General features: G+C 32.2%; 1 protein-coding gene across 1 annotated transcript in view; it reads right to left on the bottom strand.

The window, feature by feature from the left end:
• LOC6041452 (diuretic hormone receptor) overlaps nt 1-26,566 on the bottom strand; it is a 148,218-nt gene that overhangs the window by 75,109 nt on the left and 46,543 nt on the right. Inside the window, exons 8-11 of the mRNA XM_038261350.1 lie at nt 21,610-21,846; nt 21,444-21,537; nt 16,834-16,933; nt 9,840-9,920 (exon numbers count right to left, since the gene is read on the bottom strand). Coding sequence (XP_038117278.1) covers nt 9,840-9,920; nt 16,834-16,933; nt 21,444-21,537; nt 21,610-21,846 — 512 coding nt within the window. The remainder of the gene's footprint in view (nt 1-9,839; nt 9,921-16,833; nt 16,934-21,443; nt 21,538-21,609; nt 21,847-26,566) is intronic.

The raw sequence follows: 26,566 nt of genomic DNA, 5'->3' as shown, positions 1-26,566 counted from the left end.
CCAAAAAATTTTTTACAGTGTATCATTTTTTTCAGTGTAGTCCATATCCATACCTGCAACTTTGCCGAAGACACCAAATCGATCAAAAAATTCCTTCAAAAGATACAGATTTTTGAATTTTCATACATCATTTTTGTATGGACAGCTGCCAAATTTGTATGGAAAATTATATGGACAAACTAATGATGCAAAATGGCTTCTTTGGGCATACCAAAGGCACCAAAAAAGTTTCAGTCGGATTAAAAAATACAAAAATTAAAATTAAAGAAAAAACACCGATTCCGTAGAGAACTGCTCTGCTGCTTTCAGATGAGTGATAATCATGAGCGCTGACGAAAGACATTGGAACTGAATGGAGGGGGGGGGGGGGGAATGCTGCGGTCTTTTGATCGAGCAATGCTCGATTATTTTTTATGATTTTTTTTCGTTCCTTATGGCAGCTGTGGACATACTAATTATTGTGGCTGAATGATTGCACTAATTTTACTGTTATTGTGACCAGTCACGGGCGTGCTTAAGGAAACATTTGGAAATTAGCACCTTTTGAAATTGAGTTGGCCTGAAGGGGACTACGAATAGGTCATGGAAAACTATTGAATGGAAAATTTTCATTTTGAATTGATTGATTGAAGATTATCTATGTATAAATTTATACCTTTCAAGATTATACTTTCTTTTTTAAATTTGTAGATTTTGAAGAGAGTTTAATTTTTTAACATTGCTTATATAGAGAAAGGCATGAATACTCCAATGTTCAATTGCAGTATCTCAAAAGCACTTCCGGCATAAATAAATGGTTTTATAGAAATGTCAAATGTCAAACATAAATTGATTTCATTTTGTCAATACAATTGTCAGTTAGAACTTGAAAAAAAAAATAGCGGCATTTATACCTGAATCAGCTGCCGTTTTGAATTTTTTTTAGAAAAATCTCAATTTCAATTATTTGCACATATTTGTTCTAATTTCAAAGCATAAAACGGAAAATTAAGAGAATTTTCTAAAAAATTGGAAACATTGTCATTAGAATCTTAATATTTTGTTCTAAAATCTTGAAAAATGCGTTCAAATTTCCCCATATTTCACTTTAAATCATAGTTAAAAGTCCTACTAATAATGTTCTGTATTCATTTTCATATCCATATTGGTTTAGGAAAACTTCATTTTTCATCACCTTCACCACTGTTTCAGCTCCTGTAAGCATGTTATATGTAACAGGCATTTTCCGGTCCCATTTGGGCCCCCAAACAACCCCCCAAAATTTGGGAGCGATTGGATTTGACCCGGCTTTCCGCAAAGCGATTCAAATTTGTATGAAAATTTGTATGGGAAAACCCTCTTTTTTACAATTTGATTTTTATAATTTTCATTTTTCACTCAATTTAAAAACTAACCCCGTAGAAGTATAGCCCTGAATGTCCTCTAAAACATTCCCCAAGAAAGTATGGTCCTATCTTGCTTCTGGAAAAAGATACAGAGTTTTTAAAAGAGGCATTTCAAAATAAGTGGTGAAAATTATATTTCTTGCCAACACTGCCAGTACTTCGGTAGATATTTTGAAATCTTATTTTTTAACGTAATAAGGAAGCAACCTAGCAAAATGGTGTCTTTGGAAAAGTTGTTGTATATGAATGTGGCTTTTATTTAAAATTATTGACATGCAGGGTGACACACCTACAGGGTGTCAACCAAGCCCTAACTTCTACTGGTGACCTTTTAAAGCGTTGGTGTCTTAGGAAAAGTTGTTAAGCTACTTATTCCGAGAAATTTTGACATGGTTGGAAGACAGGGTGGTACATCTATAGGGTGTCAACCCATTTCTAGCTTCTATTTAAGACCTTTCTGATCACTGTAAAGTGGGCGAAAAAGAGTACAAATCGCAAATTTGACCTGCCACGCAAAAGGAGGCTGAACAAAAATTCGTAAAAAGTCAGTTTTTCACATAACATTTCCTGGGGAATTGATTGCACATGATTGAAAACACGGTAACAAACTTAAGATGCTAGTTTGACAACTTTCCGATCAAATGTATTTTTTCTGTATAAAATGAAAGGAACTTGAATATTGGAATTTCTTCTGTAAAAATGTTTAGGAAATTGGAGCAATCTCTACAAAATCGGCCGATTTCATCCATTTTTTTATTTATTTTTTTATCTGGCTCAAACTTTGTGGAGGCCTTCCCTATCACCAAAGAAGCCATTTTGTGTTATTGGTTCACCAATACAATTTTGGCAGCTGTTCATACAAAAATGGTACGTAAATATTTAAAAAATCTGCAACTTTTCAAGAATTTGTTTTATTGATTTGGTGTCTTCGGCCAAGTAGCTCATTTTTGAGTTTGAAAATTTTCCGGAGAAGTTATGATTTTTTTTAAATAGTGATTTTTGTTGAAAAAAAACTTGTAATTAAAATTATTGACCCTAATTTTTAATGTAAAATTAAATTTGCAAGATCGGAAACTGTTTTTATTCATGCGCAATCGATTCCCCCGGAAATTTTATGTGAAAAACTGACTTTTTACGAATTTTTGTTCAGCCTCCTTTTGCATGGCTGGTCTAATTTGCGATTTGAATTTTTTTTCGCCCACTTTACAGTAATCAAAAAGGTCTTAAATAGAAGCTAGAAATGGGTTGACACCCTGTCTTCCAACAATGTCAAAATTTCTCGGAATAAGTAGCTTAACAACTTTTCCTAAGACACCAACGCTTTAAAAGGTCACCAGTAGAAGTTAGGGCTTGGTTGACACCCTGTAGGTGTGTCACCCTGCATGTCAATAATTTTAAATAAAAGCCACATTCATATACAACAACTTTTCCAAAGACACCATTTTGCTAGGTTGCTTCCTTATTACGTTAAAAAATAAGATTTCAAAATATCTACCGAAGTACTGGCAGTGTTGGCAAGAAATATAATTTTCACCACTTATTTTGAAATGCCTCTTTTAAAAACTCTGTATCTTTTTCCAGAAGCAAGATAGGACCATACTTTCTTGGGGAATGTTTTAGAGGACATTCAGGGCTATACTTCTACGGGGTTAGTTTTTAAATTGAGTGAAAAATGAAAATTATAAAAATCAAATTGTAAAAAAGAGGGTTTTCCCATACAAATTTTCATACAAATTTGAATCGCTTTGCGGAAAGCCGGGTCAAATCCAATCGCTCCCAAATTTTGGGGGGTTGTTTGGGGGCCCAAATGGGACCGGAAAATGCCTGTTCTGTAAAATCATGTCGAGCCACCCTAATATGTATCCAAACCTTTTGCATTGTTTTAAAATAGTTTGCATTGATTTTACTTTGTGACGTAAACACCATTACGAACACCATTACGAACACCATTACGAAGGAAAGCATTTTTATATTACTAGCCTTTAGTATATCGAAACCATTTTTTCCAAAAAAATAAATGATGAAAATTGTTTTTTTTTATTTAATAATATAAACATATGTATGTTAATGTTAATAATATGTTTCAATAAAAAACAATTTTCATCAAAATTTTGAAAAAAATTGATTTTAAATATATGTACACAAAAAATAACCGATTTTTTTACAAATTCTCTTCACAAAAAATATTTTCCAATAGCATCATTTTAATTTTTAGAAATTTTTAGAAGAGTATTTTACAAATGCTTAATTTTACCATTAATTGCTGAGATGTTGGCATCAACCCTTTACAATCCAACCCCGCCTCTAGACGGATTTCGACAAAAATCCACTTTAAAACCAATTTTTGATCTTAAAAATGGATTGTTAAAAAGACATCTTAAAAAATTAGAATATTTTAGGGTTGGAAGTTTGACTTGTTTTATGTAACTTTTAAAAGTTTAAAAAATGTATTTTTTCTGAGGTCAACTTTGGCTGTGTTTTTCACTAACATTTTTCATTTTTATATTAAACAAAACATCAATTTTTATAGTGCCTCAGACTATGCCTCTACGCATTTTTTTACAATATAAATCAAGGGTCCTGATTTTCGGTTCAATGAACAGAATCCACTCACTCATCGCCTATCCATTCGCCACCTATTCTACCCGCTAGCATTCATGAGCGAATGATACTCGCAAGCAGCCAGCGAGTGGCCCGAACTGTTCACTCAGCGAACAAATACATCGAGAAAATATTTGCCTACTCCGTCGCTCGACGACACTCACACACTACCATGCTCAGCGGAGAGCCATTCTCACAAAATGCCAGCGCGGCAGTCTTTTTGTCTTCACGCACTCAGTTTGCCATCAATTTGATTTTTTCTTGGTGGAAGTTTCTTTGAATGGTGTCTATAATGTTATGAAATCAAAATAAATGCACAATTTGATTGAAAACATTGATTTTAGGCAACCCAAATCAATGAGTATAACGCCGCGCATCAGATAAAAAATGTATTCAGTTCAGAGTGATCGGTGACGTTCGGCCTGCCTGAGCCGTTCGGAGACTGAGCCGATCAGAGAGAGAGGAGAGTAGAAGAAAGAGTGATCGGGAGCGAATGGTGTGATAGTGACAAACAGTAGGAATTCATCAGGGCAGTATCGCGTCGCCTGCTATTTGTGCTCGCGAATGGAGTGGTTGATTTTGAGCAATCAGGACCCTTGATTTAAATGATAATTGTATAATATAAAAAGTGAAAGACAAGCAAAAAATTTAAAAATGGCCCGTATTTCTCTATGGTTCATAAGTTGCGGGTTATTATCCCTAAAACAAAAAATCTTTAAAAAAACAATTTGAAAAAATGAATTTTATTTAAAAATCGGATTTTTTCCCCGTGTAAACATTTTTTTTAACAATCCTCATACTTTGCCCAAGACACCGAATCGATCAGATGATTTCGTAAAAAAGATACAGATTTTCGAATATTTATGTACCGTTTTTGTATGGACAGCTGCAAAATTTATATAAAGAATTGTATGGACGAAACAATGACGCAAAATGATTCATAGTCATAGGAAATCTTTCAAAAAAGTTTTAACCAAATAAGGCCGTTACAAATATTTTTTAGAGTTTATGTCTCTTTGCTCTGAACAGGGAAAAGAAAAAATAAAAAAGTTAAAACATTGAAATACAAGCCACAGTTTTAAAATTTGCAAGAACAGAGTGTTTTAAAATGCATAAGACACTTGTCCACTTGTTTTGCAATCATAAGTTTCCAAAATATGCTAACATCGACGTAAAAAAATTGCGAGAAAAAAAATGTTTCAGCGATTCTGTACATTGGAATTTCACTAAAAAAAAAATCAAAATATTATTAAACGAGCTCAAACATGCTAAATATGATTATTAATGCTGAAAAATGAATTTTGGATTGTTTTCAGTAGATCAGACTTCTATATCCATTAACATTTTTAAGTTTTTCGAAAAAAAAAAAAAAAAATTTTTGCCCTCTGATTTTTCGAACATAATTTGACGGGAGAGGGAGAAAAATATTTTCAACGGCCTTATAAAAAATCATAATATGTTCTTGTTTATGTTCATAATGGCAAGATATTTTGCTTCATTAATAACTGTCACAGTCATGCTGTAAGCATCAGTAAATCTCAGCATATTTTGTTTTGTAGCAAGCACAGAAATGACAGATATTAATGTTGCAGTATTTCTACTCTTTTCTGCACTGAATCCCTGAAATAAGACGTAATAAACACCATTTCTGAGGGTTATTCTCAAATCCAGTAACGATATTAACAGTGCAGTGGCAATGTCAAATTACCCTATGCAACATAATTTGCAACTCCAATGAGAGCTTGTCAAGAAAAGCACACTTTCATTTCTCACTCTCGTTGCAAAACATCTCACACTGTTCTAAATGATTCAGTTGGCCATGACTCTTGATGCTGCATTTAATCTTTCCTTCCCCCTTCTAATCGACTAAGTGTTGATGCTGGCATCTCTACTCGAGTGTAAGGGTGATGGCAAGAAAAACACAAACAAAAACAAACAGTTGAGTGTGATTAACGACTGTTTCCAGTTGTTTGTTTGGTGCAATGAGGAGTGAAATTTCGCTCCAGACTATGGAGCAGAAATTTGGGTGGAAAACTACTGTTTTGAGCTGTTTGGTTGGTTGTGAAATATGTTTGCTAAATGCACCGTTGACATTTTTTAAGTATTTTTCATAATTTATATTTTTGTTCTAATCTCCTTAGTCCTCCTGAAATAATTCTTTTATGAGTGTATCAAATTATATATCTCACTTTTTGCTTAGTGCATTCAGATCTGTGAGTAATTTGCCCGCTCTCCCGGAAAGGAAAAACTTTTTCCCTCAAATCTCCCCTGTTTAATCTTGAACCAAAGTCTTTTCCACTTTTGTTTGTGTACTCTTTTGAACTTGTGCAGGTAACTTTCCAACAGTGCTCGTATATGATAATAATTGTTGGCAGTTTGTTTTAGTGGCAAAGGCACCCCTACCACTTCCCCATTTTCCCGCTGCTAGATTTTCTACCACAAAAATTGCACCGTCCTTGGTTTGCTGCTCCAAGTGTTAATGAGCAGCGAGTTGCGTTTGCTAGGGAGGGAAAACTTTTAACGAAATGAGAAATTTTAATTACAGTTTTGGTTTCTCAACGTGGATGAACTGGAAAATGATGGCTTATGTGCTGTAGGAGCACCTTTGGCTGATTACTCGCTAACTCATTGTGCAGTTTTGGGGCTTCTTAATTATGATAAATGGAAATTTTCTTCTCGGGTTTAGCTGGTTGAGACAGGTTGAAAAACATTCAGAAGCTATTCTTTACAATTTCAAATTTTGAGACTTGGTATAACGATATTTTTATGTTTTAGTTTGGATGAACTTTGTATGTACTTTTTCTATGACTTAAAAATATAGTTTTTCCATTCAAGAAAAAAAACTACAATTTTGACAGCTGTCTTTAAAAAAACTTTGAAATATTCAAAAATCTATGTATTGAGAACGAATTATCTAATCGATTTGATGTCTTCGGCAAAGTTGTAGATATTGTTAAGGGCTTCTCAGGAAAAAATATCCTTTATTTAAATTGGAATATTCTTAAAAATGTTAAAGATGACAAAAATTAAATGTTTTTAACTATGACACTTGTTCGTAAAACTACTTTCTTATTTAGTTTTAGAAGTCCTTTTGAATTGTCAGCAGGGATATAAGATTTCTGAACATTTCTCTAGAGTATTTTCACACCTTTGTTTAATTTATCGAGAAGCTATACAATTATCTTTATTTAAATCTAGAAGGTTTTTTTTTTAATTTTTCCTTCTCTTGCCAAATCCATTGTTAGAATATCCAATTACATCAAAATGAATTATAGTTCAAATCATAGTTGAAAGGAACTCCAAAACTCTATAAGGTTATTAGAAATACGGAATTGTTAATTGATTATTTACTAATAAAATAAATTGAATTGAATTGAATTGAAAAAAATTGAATCTTTATTTAAAAAAAGTTTCAAGTTAAAAAATAAATAGAAAAAATGTTCTAAATTTACCTGAAAATATCCGGATTTATTCAATTTCATTTTAATATTATCCACTAATCAAATGGACTGAGATAAGCTGTAATTGCATATTCCAAGCTTCATCAAAATTTCACTTTGCTCTAATTTCACTGCCGGCCAGTATCGATGTCTCCAAGCTCTCTTCTGCTGACTCCATAGAAATCCCAGCAAGCTTACTACAGGAAAGCACAAAGGCGTCTGTATACAGCAATTCCATTTGAAAAGAGCCTAAACCGAAAAAAAGTTCTCCGAATGGGCTCAAAATTTTTCTGGGGATTCCTTGGCCAAAATAATTAGATCCGTATTTTTTTGTTTGGCCATTAGGGTGACCTACATCGTGCTAGGGTGGTTTAAAAAATTGCAATTTTCGTCATTTTTCGCAAAAACCTCTTTTTTGAAAAATCATATCTCCGCGTCATTTCATCCGATTTTAGCTGTCTTAGACGCAAAAGAAAGGTGATGAGTTTGGCTATTTGGGAAAAATAAGAAAGAAGAAGTTTCAAAAATCTAGCTTACCATTTGAAAAAGTCGCATGAAAACTTAAAATGGCGTTTTGACCGTGGTTAGACCAAAGAAATGTCTGAAAATGATTTTTTGAAAATAATAACTGAATTTTTCAACGCGCCACGTGCAAAAACGGGAAAATGACGAAATCGGCAAAAAATCAACTTTTTCCATTAAAACTGCGATAACTTTAAAATTTCAGTGATTACCAACATGGCGGTGATAAAATATTGAAAAATTCATTTTTTATTTAATAGACAATCAACCATTCAAATTTAACTAAAATGGGGTCGCAGAACTCAAATTGGATGTTTAGAGTAATAAAATAAAAATAAAACACGAAAAATAAAATTTTGGTCGTGATTCGATTATCCGAAGTCTCATACAAATCTTCGGATAATCGAACTTCAGATAATCGAAATTTCGGATAATCGAGACTGGACTGTAACAGTTTTTTTTCCATATTTTTTTCTTGATTAATTTTGAAGAAGAAATATAGCTGCATTTTTCCTAAATATGATAAAGCACGAGTTGTTTTTTAGAATTTACGAATTCGGTAAAATTTTACGTAGTTTTCAATTGCTAAGCGATCGGTAAATTGAAAGCAGCAATTTCAGTCTAATTCAGGCTAATTAATTACTAATTTTCAAGTTCTCCATTCCCTTCTTTAAATTTGAACGTATTGGTATCAGTTCACAAGAATCATAATTTTGGCTTTAACACTCAACAGAATGCTAATTTTGATTAAAAATAATATATTTTATTTAAATAAATGACCAATCTTTTTTTCACAAATCAAAAATAATTAAAGGAGTCAAATAGTTTATTCTCGTTTGAAAAAAAGCAAAACTCACAAAAAATTTCAATTGAAATCCTTAAATGTTTTATTATTGCTTTAAAAGATGCAAAAACCCTTGTGAATTTTTTATGAATAAACATTTTAATTTTCAAATGCTGCTCACGTTTGAAAGAATTCTTAATTTTCAATTACCTGTTCAGTGTTCATGTTAGAAAAATTAAACAATTCTTATTTTTGCGTTACATAATAAAAGAACGATTAGGATTAGCAGTCGTCTACATAGTTTTTTTCATAACTTTCAAAAATACTCTGAAGTTTGAAATTCTCGATTTGGTGTCTTCCTATAGGTTTTGCAATAATAAAAAGGAACGAATAGCAGTAGCAAATTTACATTGATTTCCACAACACATGGCCCAGGTTGTGTAAGTTATTGGCAGTTTGGAATTGGAAGAATTATTAGTTAGAAAATATAAGAAAAAATTGAATATCACAGTTTTGTATTGTTTGGCATTATTTCTTAAAATTATTTTTTCCTAAAAACGCTTACTTTTTATTATTTTGTACACTATTTGAATAGAGCTTAATTTCTATTTTATTTTCAGAAACTGGAATAAATGAATTATATTATTGTGTAGTTTTCATAAGTTTCGCAATCATGTACAATTCTTATCAAAATTTCACTCAAGTACTTTTTGATTGCAGATTCGATTTTACATCGAAAAATGAAGTTGAAAATTTTTTGCGACTAATATTTAGATTTGTGAAAAGTGAAATTAAAAATCATCAAAACTTGATTGCCCAAGACACCAATTCGATCAAAAATTTCCTTTAAAAGATCAGATTTTTGATTTTTCATACAACATTTTTGTATGGACAGCTGCCAAATTTGTATGGAAATTTATATGGACAAACTAATGATGCAAAATGGCTTCTTTGGGCATACCAAAGGTGCCAAAAAAGTTTCAGCCGGAAAAAAAATCCAAAAAATCGAATTAACGAAACCTCAGAGAATTGATCAATGGTAAAGTTTGAATTTGCGCAATGAAACTGACAATAACATGAAAATAATCAAATACTGGCATAACTTACCATATCCGATGGCCGCGTACATGTTGAACCGCAGATTATCGCCGGAAAACGTTTCCACAACCAGCATGTACAGATAGAGTCCTAAGGGAAAATATTAGAGAGTAAATAGATAGAAGAAACATGGATTAAAGTCATGAATCAGTTCATTTTATGGCGAAGATAACACCACACCACAAGCCAACACAGTTTGAGATAAAGTGTAACTTTGTGAGCGGTTCCAGGTGGGATTGACCTTGCGAGGATGCAACTACTTCCTTTTCCCCGTCGCGATCTCGGATGTGAACGATAAGGACTCGCTGATAGCCAGGGAAGTTCAGTCCGAGGTTGGTCGATGAAGAAGAAGCAGAAGCAAAGCGAAGCTATTGAACGTGTTCAAGAGTCATTAGGTTCTGATTTCATCGCGTTCTTGCGTGTGACGTGACGACGATCGCCTGTCGTTGATTGGGGCTCGCTTCTCGGGACTTATTAAGGGGGAGGTTGTAGGGGGTGGAGTATTCTTTTCACATCGTACTTTATCCATTAGCCGAGTTTTCGAAGGAAGTTTTCCGTGATGGTCAATTCGAGCGCAGGGGTTCTCAAATCGTTACAAACATATACCAACATTTCAAACTCAAGGAACCACTGCAGTCACAGTCCGCAGTGAATCGAGCGAGTGCAGTGCAAAAAGCGATCCACGAAGCTCCACCGAGTTTGGGTTAATTCCGAGCGGAAGTGACAGTTTGAAGGTTTAATTATACCGCAATTAGTTCCCGCAGCTGCTGGCAGCACTGCTCTGACTACAAAGAGCAATATAGATAGAGCTACAGGAAGAGATCCAGCACAACACAGCTGTCGAAGCAAAAATAAGAGACGAGTAGCAGACGTTCGTCCGTTCGTTTGTCGTTCTGTGAATGCGATGAAAATGGAACGATTGAGGAGGAGTTGAGGGTTGCAAAAAAAGAAAGAAAACAGTAAAACAGTGCAGTCTCCATTTGCGGTACTACACAGCTTAGAAAAGCAGCATGGCACTCTTCCTCTCTCTCTATGCCTGCAGGGTGGGTGCATCGACGCTTTTCCGCTCGTGTGGTTTTTTACCACAGCAAAGTCAGTATCAATTTTCATTAGAAAGGCAACGCTGAGGATGTGTTTTTTTCTAACTTTTCTCGGGATTTGACCAGGATTACACTGGGAAAGCTGAGTGATTATCAGAATTGAAAAGTATTAAACATAAATAGAAAAATATATTTCTATTTATGTTTAATAATTATTCAATTCTGATAATCACTCAGCTCGTGATTAAAGGAATGGTTTTATCTTTATTTTTTATTATCAAGAAATTAGCACAATTAGTTTCAACTACAAACTAATTTTAGTAGTTTTCCTCGTGAATATGCATTGTTTTTGTTTTTTTATTATGAACATTCAAAAAAATGCGTTTATTGACGATTTCCTTTTTCAATACCATAGCCGTATTGTTAAACTGATTCGTTGGCGTCGACCTGTCAAAAATTTATAGCGCTGAATACATTTCCATATTCGTTTTGTGTGATCAATGTTGTATTTGATTTGGTAGATTTTTGACAGTACAATGCCTACGATCTTTTTCAAACCTCTAAAGCCCTTGGTTACTCCAGAGCACCACTCATTTTAAACTTCAAAATGAAATTTCTCGACTGCTAGCCATTAAAATTTCAACCTGACCTGACCATCAATTCTCAATTATTTGCAGCCAGAAAATGGTGATGGTTTGGAAATTTGGTGTCAAAGGGACTTTTATGTAAAATTGGAAAAACTGGTGGCGTACTCGAAATTCCTAAAAACATTTTGCATAAAAATCAAAAAGTAACTTAAATTGGAAATTTTAGAAATTCTAACTTCTTTTGGGAATAAAAGAATTTCTTTTATTTTTCGGATTCTAAAAATAAATCTGAAATGTTTTGAAAATTCCAGTTTTTTTATTTTGGTTTTTCAATATTTTAGGATTTTTAAAAATATTTGAATATTAAAAATAAAATAAATAATAATTATGAAAATAAAAATGACATTTTTTAGAAATTTAAGAAATCTTGAAACTTTAAATGTTTTAAAGATATAAATAACTTCAAAAATTTAAACTTTTTAGAAATTTTAGTAATATAAGACATTTTAGGTTTTTAAAATAGTAAACATTTTAAAATTTTTAGATATTTTAGGAATATGAGAGAGTTTAGAAAATCTTAAAAGCTTATAAATTTCAGAAATTATATTTGGTTTATAAATCTTGGATTATTAAATCTTTAAAAATTTTAAAAAAGGTCTGAAATTTGTATTTTTTAATTTTTTTAATTAATTTTTAAGACTTTAGGAATTTTAGAAATAATAGAAAGTTTAGAAATTTTTGACGCTTTGCAAATTACAGATATTTTAAATAATTTGCAGATTTAAGCAGTTAAAAAACTATCATTAAATAAAATCATTTTTTTTTTATATTGTGAGTAATATAAAAGAAAAATTTATTATTCAAAAAATGATATTTCAAATTTTAATACATAATAAAAAATCTAAATAAACAGCTTGGAAAAATTAATATTTTCAGAGGCTTATTTTTTCTATGTTTTTTACTTTTTTGGAAATTCATTTAAGAATTAAGTTTAAGATATTCTAAATGTTTTAGAAATTCTTAGAATTAAAACAAAATTTAATGGCATTTAAAAAACATTTCTTAAAAGAAAAGCAATCCTGAACCAAATTATTATTTTTGAAATACTTTTATTAAAGAAATCTGAAAATTTTGCAACAGTTTCAATTGAAAATTGGATCAACAGATTCCGAGATATCGTCAGTAGGAAATTACAGGATAATTAGAAAAAAATCATTTTAATCGATTCTTTGTGAGGCTGTATCTCAGAAACTGTCCGATTTTCAAAGTTCCAAAGAGAAAATTGTATGACATTTTTAAGCTCATCAAAAATATTTTTAGGGAGTTTTTCTTTCAAAAGTATTTTTATAATGCAAAAATATATCTACAAATAGCTTTAACTTAAAAACGGTAAATTTCATCAAAAATTGTAAAGTACTTTTCGATTGAAAATTTGATTATACCTCAAGTGATGATTTTTATTGTTTATATTGTCCAGGTATTCGATATTTAAAAAACACAAATTTAAAAAATGGCCATAGCTCAAAAGTTGTTTTTAAAAGCCCCCTAAAACATAAAAACCCGAGCATGGGTAAATAACAAGGGAAATGCGTAATAATACCTTTCTCTGGTATCAATACCAAATTTTGGTATTCCTGGACCCTTAAAAATTTGTCTTAAGGATTATGCAAGAGCAAAATGTGGTATCATACCAATTTAAGGTATTGTTTTGATATTGCAAAATTGCAGAATTTGTCAATGGTCGAACACCACATTTTGGTATTATTTTGGTATTAAAGTGTTTTACCAAATTCCTCTGAAACTATGGGAAAATTTTGACCAATTTTGACAAAATAATTAATTTTGCGCTAAAACGAGGTCTCAAAGCGAATGCTTTCATTGAAAACCGGAAATTTCAAACTTGATTTTAAACATTTTTGATATACCCCCTACAGAAATGACTTGATATTGTGGAAAAATTTCTAAGTCAGGATCCCACATTTTGGTATTATTTTGGTATTGAAAGGTTTCATCAATTTTCTCTGAAACTATGGATTTTTAAATTTTTGACGAGATAATTAATTTTGCGCTAACTTGACTTGAAACCCAAAAATGTTAAAGCTGATTTAAATTTTTTTGTGATATACCCACTAATATTTTTTCAAAAACGTTGAAATTTTTCTAAGTTGGGATAACCAAATACTTTGAAAAACGAGTCAATCAACAGATTATTGAATTTTGGTGAATTTCAATCCAGTTTCATTTTAATAATACTTATTTTTCAATCTTGTTATTTTTCAGAAGCTTCAAGAACTTCAAGTACAGCCGTTCATCAATGACAAATGCATTCGGTGTGGTGAAGAATATCACTAAAAACAACATGGAATCATCAGGTGAGTAGATTTGGTTGTTGCATAAGGATCATTTACGTTTTTTTCACTAACTGCAACTGCTGCACTAAAAATGGTATGAAAATAGCAAATTTTGGTATTACTTGTGCAAATACCAGCGACCAAAATGTGCTCTTGGTTGCCCAGTAATAGATGGTAAAATACCATGAAATCAAACCAATATCATGTTTGTGGAAGACCACAGGAATACCAAAATATGATTTTCCAAGGGCGGGAATACCTAAAATTAAAACCATGACAATACCAAGTTTTGGTATTCAAGCAATGTTCAAAAATCCAGAAGACCTCAACTTGGTATTGAAATGATTTTATTTTGTGGTATTATTTTACCTTTGGAATAACATGGTATGGTATTGTTGTGCCCTTCCACATACAAGCCTTTGGTATGATTTCATGGTATTTTACCATCTATTACTGGGCAACCAAGGGCACATTTTGGTCGCTGTTATTTGCCCAAGTAATACCAAAATTTGGTATTCCCGTGTTATTTACCCCTGCTCGGGAATAATCAAAAATTAAGAAACACGTATTTAGGGAATTCATCGGTTCGATGCCACTGTGCTCTCTTTTACTAAGCTTGCTGGTTTAAAAATAAATAAAAATCGTTTTTTTTTTCGTGTAAATTTTTTAAATTGTTATGAAATTCCGATGTACAGACCGCAAAAACATTTTCAGCAAAAAATAAAAAAAAATCCTTTTTGTTTAGAAATTTTGAAAACCAGACTTGAAATTTGTTTTTGCCCGCCTTTTGACCTCGAACAAAATTTAAAATAAAGTTTGTATTTATCGAAAGCACCCGGTTTGAGCACATGCGTTCAAGAAATATTTATTTTTTATTTTTTTTTAAATAGAGAATTAAAAAAAATCAATGAAAAACCACACTCATTTTTTATTTGTCATCCAGTGTCGTCGATGAATGCCTTGCACTGCAAACAGATGCTTACGGGTGGTTGCAAATGAAAGTGCAACGAGAGTTATGCAGATGTGTTGGGTGTATAATTGTGGTGCACCAGCTGAGCACCCAACATGACGTTTCAGCTTGCATGCAGAGCTTGGATTCCGAATGCAGAACAATCATCTAACCAAGATTGACACATGGTCCGATTCAGCTTAATGGATTGAACTGGGCTCACATTTCAAGTCAAATAGATTTATTTTTGTTTTTCTAACAAAGAATAATAAATATTAGAAGAATATCGCCTCAACAAAACTAGATTAAAAAGGAAAGGATTTCCGCAAAGATATCATTCCTAAAGGGACAGAAACTTCCAAAACTTCTGTCGTTTCCCAACAAAGGTAAAGAATCTCAAAAGAGATTGTGTCATTAAATTAGTTCATTTCCCTGAAGCCGTTTAGGGACGGAGAAACTCTTTTCCCCCCGAAAGAGATAAATTCCCTAATTACGTAAGAGAAAACTTTTGGCGCGCGACTTAAGCGCTGTGAAGTTATGGCTCAGCTTTTGGCGTTTTCCGTATCGGGGAAGAAAATTCGCGCGAAATTTTCCTGACGATGAAACTAGTGCATAAAAGGGTGTCTTCGTGTCTTGGTTGAAGAATTCCGGCGGATGAAATGAGCACGAAAGAAACGTGATGTAAATGAAATTTTTGCAGAACTTATTTTTTCTAGGCGAACTGTCAGCGGAGGAGGATTGTGTGGGGTTAGTGATAAAAGAAATCGTTTCCTTAGTTGGATACTTTATGAACTAGTTCGTGACGTCCTGGAAGAGTCTTGAAAGAGGGAAAAAATGGAACATTGCACAGTCTCAAGTTTGGAGGATAAAGGAATGTAAGTGGTTGATGAATTAAATTACACTGGAAATAATATATTGTCTCTTACTAATTGGAATAACTTCAAAAAAGATCTTATTTTCTGTGTACTTAAAACAAATAAATTATATCTAAGCATCTTAATGGAAAATATAAATCGAGTTTAAGTTACTCTATCATATTTTTTTATAATATTATTAACGTTACGCTACAGATAATATGACTTTCATCAATTCTATTAAGATTGACAAAATATTTAATTGAAAAATGCAGTCTCTTGATAATTATCAACTTTTTCATTATTCCTCTTGACTGATAAATCCAACTCGACCAATCTCATCTCATGATCAACTTTATGAATATGGCTCCCTAACTTTCCCGCTCGAAAGCTCTGGATATTTTCCATACACTCGTCGTTGCGGCCTCATAATAATCTAATCCAACGCTTTCTCGAAAGCAGGACCTTATCGCCCAGCATGCCATGCCTGGCGCGGTCGGAGGTCCACGTGGCGGGAATATCAATGAAGCCCGCCATGACCTGCTGCGACGAGTGTGTTGGAAACATAGTTTGGAATAGCTTTTCTGCTCTGGCTACTTGGATTGCAAGGCAATCGTGACCAGAAGGTTGTGCTGCGCGCGGTATATATCTAAAACGCTACCTCGTTCAAATTGGATTAGATGGACTCAACTCGGGCAAAGTTGTATTGATTGCTGGTCCGTGGATCATCAGAGGTGCTTCGTGAGGTCATCTATTTAGGATGGATTAAGGTGAGGAGATTTTTGCGAAGCAAATAAACCACTTTATTAGTGAAAATCACCTCATTTCGACGCTAACAAGCTCGGCAGTCTACAGATAACGTGACTAATGAACGTTTACTCGAATTTAACCCAAAAGACGTAACCTGGGCCGGGCTTGTTTGGATGGAAAGTTCAATTTGCGGTTTTTCGGCGCCAAACGAAGCGACCTCTAGGGAAAAGGGTTAAGGTTCAACGCCTGCTTGGAACCCTGGAACAATGATCAAACTGGGAACCATTCCGGGACAGGAAACTAGCTCTGACATAACCTCAAACTGTTGAACTGCACTTTGCTCACCACACCATGTACAAGTGCAGTACATGCGATGAGGGGGTGCGGGAGAATCTTGTGGTCTGGAGTTGATGGCAAGTTTCAACCAGTTTCAACCTTACTTGGGGCTGGGTAATAATAATAGTTCACGTACCTTCCACGAGCATCCAGAAGAAGTTGGTGAGTGTAAAGTAGTGCAGCAGCGTAACGAAGATGACGCAGCTCGTTAGGCCACCGCCGGAACTACCGGAGAGCTGCAGGAAGAAATGAGATGGAAGAAACAAATGGAGTGAATTTCGGTTAACTCTGAACTGTGTTTTAACCCTCTGCTGCACAAATTTTTGTTTCGAATTTTTTATTCCCTTGTTTAGGAGGTCATTTTGAGATACTCTTGTGTTTAGGTTTTTTTTCCGTTTTCTTCGTACCTATTCAATATTTTTAAATTTATTTATTTCGTTTAGATTTTTTTGTTTTATTTTTTTATTAGTAGTGTTCTATAAACTTCTTTCGCTATCTTTTGGTTGTCTGTTTTTTCCATCATGTTCCAAAATCAACACCAAAGAAAACAAAATAAGATTCAATTAGATATTTACTGTCCATTTTTTTTTCAAAATCAAGTTGGTTAAATGAAAATTGTATTTTTCTCGAATTTTCAGATTGATGTCTGTTTGGAGGCCCATGAATAAATTGTAACCAGGTTTATTTATTTTTAACATTTTCGACATAACATATCTTCAATGATAGTTCCTTGGGCCTTGCCAGGGGAGTATTATTCAGATCGTTATAGTACTCATTTTGTCAAGGGGCATGGATAGATCCGTCATGGTAATGAAATTGAGGGTTTAATTGTATTGTTCCAAATACTGTTAAAACTTCCATTTTATTAACACAATGGATATCGTTCCATGCTGAAGAGAACCCGCTTTGCCGTAGCACCAATACTTATCGATGTCTTTTGGCTTAACCATCTGGAAGTCGCGTATTATGGAACTCTTAAATTGTCCTTACAACTTGTGTACAATGAATACTAACGCGACTGCTGGTGAGTTAAGCTGGCGTCGAGACCAAGAGGTTCTCCGATAGTGGAAATATCACAAATGTACAACAAACCGCTACATATGTGACTTTTCCCTATCGAATGTGGGAGTTAGGTTAGGACTATAAAAATAGTTTTGCATTCGAATTCCAAATTAAAATTAAAATTGGGTCTTTGAAGATTTTACATTTACTAATTTTAGAAATTAGATTAAAGATAACAATTATCAGAATTACATTAGGCAGTCAGCGGGGCAAGTAATACAGCTAGATTCGTTAATTTTCATTCATGTTGAGTACTGTTCTGATTTGTCAAAGTTGCCATAGCATCTCGACCAATCAATAATGAAATGATATCGGACAAAATTCGTTAATCTGTTGAACTAACGGTTCTCGGATTATGGTTGTATCGACCATTGTTGCGAATCGAGGATCTACTGGAGTTTTGACGATCAAATGGAGCCTAACATTTCAAAAGGGCTCATGGGTTTTGTGAGCAGGAAAGTGTGTCCCTTTCACTTAAATGATAGTTTTCATATAGTGTGAGAGGGTTACACTCTTGTTTACAAGAGTTATGTGCCCTAATGAAATGGAAGGCACGAAATGGTCGTCTATTTTCTCATTCACGACGCCTGTTTAACTTATAAAATAGGAACTGTTCATTTATGTTTATTGGTTTTGGAAGCGGCAAGACAGGTTTAAAGTCAAGATAAAGGAATGTTTGGCTTTGTAACTAAAAATTTTGGGGATTTAAGATTAAAGTTATTTCAGATAGTTTAGTTAAGGTTTTGGTAGAAATGCTTCTAGGTGTAATGTACGACGGACGTTACAGGACGAAGACCCCGTTTAGAGGTTTTAACATCAAGATTTGTATTCCATAAACAAGTTATTTTATCTTTCGTTTTCCAGTGCGATTTTTTGATTCCATTTAGAGTTGGAATGCATAAACCCTATTAATTTGAATTCCGGGCCTTTTTTGTTTTGTTTTTTTTTTTGAATAACTACTTTAGAGTTCCTTTATTAGGTTTTAAATTTAGATAAACGTAACCGTTCAATCAATCCAAGTTCTTACCACTCACACCTACACTAATTTTCTTTCACCTTCCCCCTCCCGATCCCCTATATCTTCCGGTGGTGTTCATTTTGTATGCAATACTAGTTCGGCCACTACCCTTTTTTCCACAAGAAACCGGACTTGGATTGACTTGAGGCCGCGTCCCCCACCTTGCTCCGTAAAACGAAAACGAAACGAAACATATCTTCAATGATAGTTAACTAAGTGATCAATCAAATTTTAAGGATCGTTAAAAATGTTAAAAATAACCTTGATACTGTGAAATTGAAAATTGTTTTTTATGTTTTTTTTGGCATATTTTAATTAAAAAACAGAACGCAAACAAAATTACAAAAAAAAAAATCTATGTAAATGAATATGATAAATTGAATAACGATTTTTTTTGTATTTTTAATCAAATAAAGCATTTTCCGCTTTTTAACATTTTTTGAATAATGTTACCCCATATCAGAACATCGGTGCAACACTTAAAAAACGATACGTGAATTTATTGATATCATGTAAACAAATTGACAGTGACATGACTGTTTCAATGAAGTAAGCATTTTGGGATTCTTTTGTTTCAAGCAATCAAAAGTCGAGCTAAATTTAGTTTTTTTGCTTCCCCCCACAGCCACGACTGACGACTGATAGGGATAGTGAATTGTAAAAATGATATGTAGTTTTGTAATGATCATGTAAAACGATTTCCCAATCCGTTTTGTAAACAAAATGACATCATGTAATCACTTAAAACGGAGAAATTCAAATGGAATTTTTGAATTCTCTTGATTGATATGAATTGTTTTTATTTTCTTTTAAATAATAATGGATTTATAATTTATCATCTCTTATTTAAGTTAAAATATTGATTATTCCTTATTAAATAAATTGAGCTTATTTTTTTAATTTAAAAAGATCTATTGTTTTTAAACTATATTTAATAGATTACAATAGGTTAAAAAATACAATTTGCAGTCATAAGTTAAACATTTTGATGCTATCCAATAATGCTATCCTCAGCAGCCAAAATTTCATTCTCCAGAAATCTATTCGCTAGAAAGGAGTATTCTTCAGATTCCCATTTCTCTGAATGGCCACAAAATAAAACATTCCCCAGAACGAACCATTTCCCACAAATGTTTATTGCTGTTGTTAAGGGTGCACAGCAACCAAGGAAGTTGTTGTCTTCTTATTCCAAATTTGTCAAACTTACGGACCCAATCCTGCAAGAATCTGATTGTAAAAATAGTCAAACTTTGTTGTAAATAACTTTGAAGACAGTAATTTAGGGGATGAATAAAAAATCATAACGATAGTTCCCGTAGTTTTGAAGATACTAAAATGTCTGTAACAGAAATCTGGGTGCAAAAGCTATGGTTGATGTGTACCGTTAAACCAAAAGAAAGAGATTTTTTTGTAAGGAAAATTAAACTTAAGAGATTCACCCTTCTTTTTATAACATTTGATGATTTCAAAATGATGGGTAGATTTTCAACAACAGAAGAGAATTGTGAGATTCTATTAGATATTTTTCACAAAGCCTCATCCAGTAAATTATCATCAGTTTTCCTGAAAAAAAAAAATGTTTAACCAATAAAAAAAAACATTGGCAAAAAAAAAAAACTATTAAATTCTTTAAAAATTTGGGGTTAAATGATTTGACTTGTTTTCAAAAAAGTTGCTATTTAAAAGCTGATGAAACAATGTTGTAGCAAAAGATGTCAAAAATCGGAAAAGTGACTGGAAAAATATATTAAATATATAATATATTTAAAAACACTGTTTAGACAAAAGATAACGATAGTAGATTATAAATAAGGCTCAATACTATCAGAAACAAATGTAAACTAATTATGATTAATGTAAATACAATTGTTAAAAATAAAAGAAGAAAAACATATAACAAGAGAAGTTATTTTTTTTTTCGAAAGTCAAAGGTTGCCAAAAACAAAAGCTGCTGAAACAAGAAAAAAAATCCTGGAAAAAAAATTATCAAAATAAACTCAAGCAAAACAACACAAAAATTAACCCTCTAATGCCCATTTTTTACGAAGATTTGAATTTTCCCGTGTTTAGGAGGTCATTTTGTTTCATTTTTAGTATTTTTATTTGCATTTATCATGTTTAGTTTATGATTGTTTTTCATGGTAATTAGCTTAATCTTTCACCTCCTATCATTATCTATTGCTCTTTAAGTTGTTTCATGTTTGTACACTGTACAATGTACAGCCACTTTTTGACAAAAAGTTAAATAAAAAATCTCCAAAAAAAATTTTACCGTTTATCATTTTTTTCCAGTGTAGTCCATATCCATACTTACAACTTTGCCGAAGACACCAAATCGATCAAAAAATTCCTTCAAAAGATACAGATTTTTGAATTTTCATACATCATGTTTGTATGGCCAGCTGCCAAATTTGTATGGAAAATTATATGGACAAACTGATGATGCAAAATGGCTTCTTTGGGCATACCGAAGGCACTTAAAAAGTTTCAGTTGGATTAAAAAATACAAAAAAAAACGAATTACCGAAATCTGAGAGAACTGCTCTTATCTTAAAATCAGAAAAAAAATTGGCAAAAAAGATCAGTTTGCTTGAAGGGTACAATGTTGAACTCCCAAACCGAAATATGTATTCACTGTGGCCAAATGGCCACGTGGTGTCACTCACCTGCTGCGTCAGAATGACCATCCACATCAGGGCGGACAGAATGTAGGTGATGAACAGATTCGCATGGATCGTGTTACGCAGGCAACGTAAATCTCTGAAAAGGCAAAAAAACAAGTTGAAACGTTAGGGATGCTCAAATTTTTTTTTGGATAAACAAAAATATTACTTGAAGTAGACGAAAACTATCACAGCGAGGCTGAGCGCGATTAGGCTGATGATGTACCCGGAGTAGTAGATGATCGACGTGATCTCGACGATGTCCGGCGGTGGGTCGGTCATGTGGTGACAGGCCGTGTAGTGGCTGTAGTTGTCCCACTTGCCGTTGGGGTGGCAGTAGCGGGTGGCGTTTTCTGCGTGGTACGGGAAAAAAAAAATAAAATTTATGGAAACAGAGAGCTTTTTTCTTAATTGGAGGTTGCCCCCGGTTGAGAGAGGAGTAATTAATTTCCTCCGATGATGTTTTTTTCATAGTATTTTTCCATTAAATTGGGAGATTTTTCATCGCAAGCGATTTTTTCACCCTTCTGTTAACACTTTTACCTGTCAATTAATCGGAGACCCAGAATGGTAATAATTGTATGTGCAACACATGAATAACGATGTCATCAATTATTAATTATTAAGCGTGTCATAATTTGATTAAAAGCTTCGTAAGCTTCTTGCGAATTCAAACTGAAATGTTGTGAAATCGAATTTCAAAACGCTCATTTTAAATTGATTTTGAAAATCAGTTTTCCGTAAAATAAAATTTGCTTTTTTTTGTAATTAATCATGTTGAAAATCCTACAAACAAAATAAAATCTACTCATTTCAAAACTTAAAGCCATCTTTATTCTCAACAGCCTTCGCCTTAATTGAAACTCCAAAGCTGCAAAAAATAACTGTCACACGTCGCGACCCCCTCCAGCTAAGCAGTCACACGTGCTTTTCTAGGTTATAAAAAGGCACACTGGTTTTTTCTTTCTGCTATTCTGTCGCCGTCCAACCAGTTCACTCTGATTGTTTTCATAAGGTCATCTCCCCACGGGAAGCTTTAAGCCATTACTCAGTGAGAAAATGAGCACGCTCGCGTGAATTGTCCGAGTTGCAGGGTGGTTACACTTTCGCGATTTTCGCGGATTTCGCGAATTTCGCGATTTTCGCGGATTTGGCGCGGATTTAGTCAGCGATGGCGCGGATTTCGCGGATTTACAAAACAGAAATTTTTTTTTATTCAATACATTTTTTTGTTTAATTTAACTCGTATAAAGTACCTAATCATGTCTTGATTTGAAATTGAGTATTTTTGACAATTTCAAATACCGTTATTGAAAATTTTTCAAGATTTTTTGTCAATTTGTTATTCAATATTTGTTACATTCGTTTAATGTTATTTGAAAAATATAATCAATGTTCATGAAAAATGACCTAAACAATACATTTTAAATCTCTAGTGTGCCTTATTCGACTTAATCTTGTTGGCGCAAACGAAATTTAAAAAAAATGTTAAAAAGCAAAAAGAACAATAACATAAAAATTAAAAACAAAGTTTTAAGCATTTTTAAATTTTGCTAAAGGCTGGTTATTAATCGCAATGTTGAAAAAAAATAGAATCAACAAAGTTTTATCTGATTAAACATTTGATTTAATAAATGTAGTGATCACCATACTGCGATCCACGAGAGAGATTGGTGTCCTTTTTATTTATTTTTAATTTCATAATTTCTAATGATGGTAACTGAACTAAGCTCAATAGCTGAAGATTTTGTATGACATCTCACTAAAAAGAAAAACTTGTACTTGGTAAGGCAATCAAAAAAAAATAGGCCATCCAAAAAAATCAAACATGTTTAAATTTTTGAAAATTTTACCGATTGTTTAATATTTCAATCTTAAAAATTGAGCATTTTTTTTATTATTCGGAAGATAATATTATATAAAACAAACTTTTTTGTTAGAGCTGGGACTTCGGATATCGGGATAATTTACATTTTTCCCATATGAAATCAGATATCATCTTTTTAATCAAACCAAATCAAAAGAGATGTACGAAAATCGTATCAGAACTGAAAATTATTTGGATAAAAATATTTGAGGAACCCAAAATAGAGTTAAGAATAAAAATGTAACCGATCGGAGAATGTCGATGAAATTTCACCTAAATTGTAACATTTTATATTCTGAAACTCCATTTTAAATGAATTATATTCAATGTTGAAACAAAATGCCCAAAGAAACAAATTGATTGTTCGTTTTTCGTAAGTCAAGTGCGAAGAAACAATGGTAAAAACACATTTGACGTAGACAATTTATTTTACACATTTTCAATCTGAAGTTTTTAAGAATTACTGTTAGTATACAGTCTAGACTCGATTATCCGAAGGCCTCGGAAAAAATTGACTTCGGATAATGGAATCACAAAAAAAATGTTTTTTCGTTGTCTAACTTTTGATGGTTGAGCTTAGGTTTGACCCCTAAACTTCGCTAAAATAATTTAGAATTTTTTAATCCAAGATGGCGGCCAAAATGGCGGTGATTCAATATAAAAAAAAACATTTTATTTTTTAATAGCCAATCAACAACTCAAATTTGACTAAAATGGAGTCATAGAACTCAAATTGTATATGTTAAAAACAAGAATATGAAAAAATACGAAAAAAACAATTTTGTTCGTGATTCGATTATCCGAAGTCCATACAAAACTTCGGATAATCGAGGCTTCGGATAATCGAGTCTGGACTGTAAATCATAAAATACTATGACAAATAAACTTTTTGGAAAAAAACTGACAAACCTAACCAGTTGAAAAATATTTGTTTTCGAAATCTTAACAAATGCCATCGCTGTTTGGTGGTATTAAATTATTAAAGTCAGGCTTTTTTTTTTTCGTTAGGTTCGGATTTTTAAGCTTTTACATGATTTGCTTTCATTTGCGCAAAAATGATTCGCGATATCAAATTTTCCATGGGGAGCTGGTAAGGCTAACTTTTAAAAAAAGAATATAAATTATATCAACAACACGTTTCACATTTTGCTGCAAAATTAACGTTCAGAATTAATCATTTCTGGCAACCTATCAAATTAAATGATAGATGGAATATAAATTTAAAATAAAATATATCAGTATTAAAAAAATTGTTTCACCCAAATATGTATTTTATTTTTGTATATCGAATGTTTATTTCTTGATATTTGATATGTAATCCCCAAATCTATTTCACAAATTTCAATTTCTCTTAGTAAAACATGATTTATAATTTTTTAAATAGTTCTTACAAAATGAACAATAAAGAAATGCGTTTGCTAACTTGATTGAAAAAAAATTTGAATGTTATACTTAATCAGTATTTAAAAACACTGTTTTGTTTTGAAATTTCGCGAAAAATGTATGGCGCGGATTTCGCGGATTTGAAAAGCTTGGCGCGGTTTTCGCGGATTTGATTTTGGGAAAGTTGTAACCACCCTGGAGTTGGTGGAAGTATAATTGTGTATGAAATATATTTTAATTTTTTTAATAAATTAATGTATCGCGAAAAAGTTGTTAATAAGTTTAATCTTAATTAAAAATACTGAAAAGCGTAAGACAATGTGAATATTTACGTTCATAAAAAATATTGTTTGTTCTATAAAAATATTAAACTGACATGTTTTATGTGGCTTTGTCAATGTTTCGAAAAATGTATTTTTTCATGGTCAACTTTGGCCTTGTTTTTGATTAATATCCCCGATATTGTAATTCCAAATAGGTCTGCACTAATTTTTGTCCTTCTCTTGACTATGTTTTGAGTGTAATTTATGCAATTTAAAAAAATGATAGCGATTCGAAAATATAAAAATATGAAATACATTATATAGACAGATGATAATAGGCCATCAATATTGCATTACATTAATAAAATCTAGATTAAATTTTCAAAAGGTCCTATCTGCATACGAAACCCATGAGGGATAGGTTGTTTTGAAAATTTAATCTAGAATGAAGTAATACAAATAAAAACTAACAAAAAGCTCAATTCAACTAAATGTAAATATTTGAAAATCTGTAATTTTTGGAGGACTTTTCTGATTAATTTGATATTTTGCGTTAAGTTGTTGAGAACTATTTAGAAAAAATATTTACACGGAAATTTAATTTTACCATTTTTCTCATTATTTTTTAAACAAAATTAAATTTTCCAAGATCCATTTTATTTTTAATTTCTTTCAATTTTTCTATGTTTTAGGGTAAAAACGGCAAATTTAAAAATTGGCAAAAAAATAATATGTACCTTTTTTTAATAATCCTCATCAATACCTACAACATTGCTTTAGACATGAAATCGATCAGAAAATTCCTGCAAAAGGTAAAGATTTTCGAATATTTACGTACCATTTTTATAAATTTTCATACAATATTGCACAATTACGAAAAAATGTAGTTTATTTAAAAAATTATAATATCTAATAATGCCTAGAAATTTAATAGTCAAATATTTTATTTCAAAGAAATCTTTTTGTTTTGTAAATGAATCAATTCATAAACTTATAAACATTTTTTTTCTATTTTTAAATATAAAAATGTTTTTTAATATCTTCTTGGAATATTGCATATTTGCATTAAAAATGTGAGGAAACTTTTTTTTAACGTATCCTGAAAACACATTTCTAAAATAAATATGAAATGTTTCAAGAAGATAATCTTTTTTATAGTTTAGGAGTGATTTTCATGATCAATCAAAGTGTTTTTGCAAAAAAAAAATCAAATTGATATTTAAAGTTATTGAATGACGATTTTTATGCAAATGATTTTAAATAGTTAAGAAAAACTTTCAGTGGTTTGGTTGAGCGTTTTAGCAGAATGTATGAACCAAACCAAGTTTTTCAACATTTCATATCATTTCAGCAATCATTTTGTAGACTGAAATTACTATAGAAAATATATACAATTTTATATAACTACATCAGAAATAACCGACAACTTCCATGAATTCGGACCATCACACCGCGCTCACTATGCATTTAAAATTTCCACCCGACGACGACTACGACGGTCTCTACTGATTAAAATAGTGCATCACGGCAGCGCTGGCAAGTAGAAGCTTCCGGATTTCCTGCCGGCAGATTGTGTTTGGAGTCGTTTTTTGCAATTTTTTTGAAGAAGTATT

The sequence above is a fragment of the Culex quinquefasciatus genome, chromosome 3 (assembly GCF_015732765.1).
Source record: "Culex quinquefasciatus strain JHB chromosome 3, VPISU_Cqui_1.0_pri_paternal, whole genome shotgun sequence".
Classification (NCBI taxonomy): domain Eukaryota; kingdom Metazoa; phylum Arthropoda; class Insecta; order Diptera; family Culicidae; genus Culex; species Culex quinquefasciatus.
Note: the sequence above shows the minus strand (reverse complement) of the source record. Positions and strands in the feature narration are given on the sequence as shown.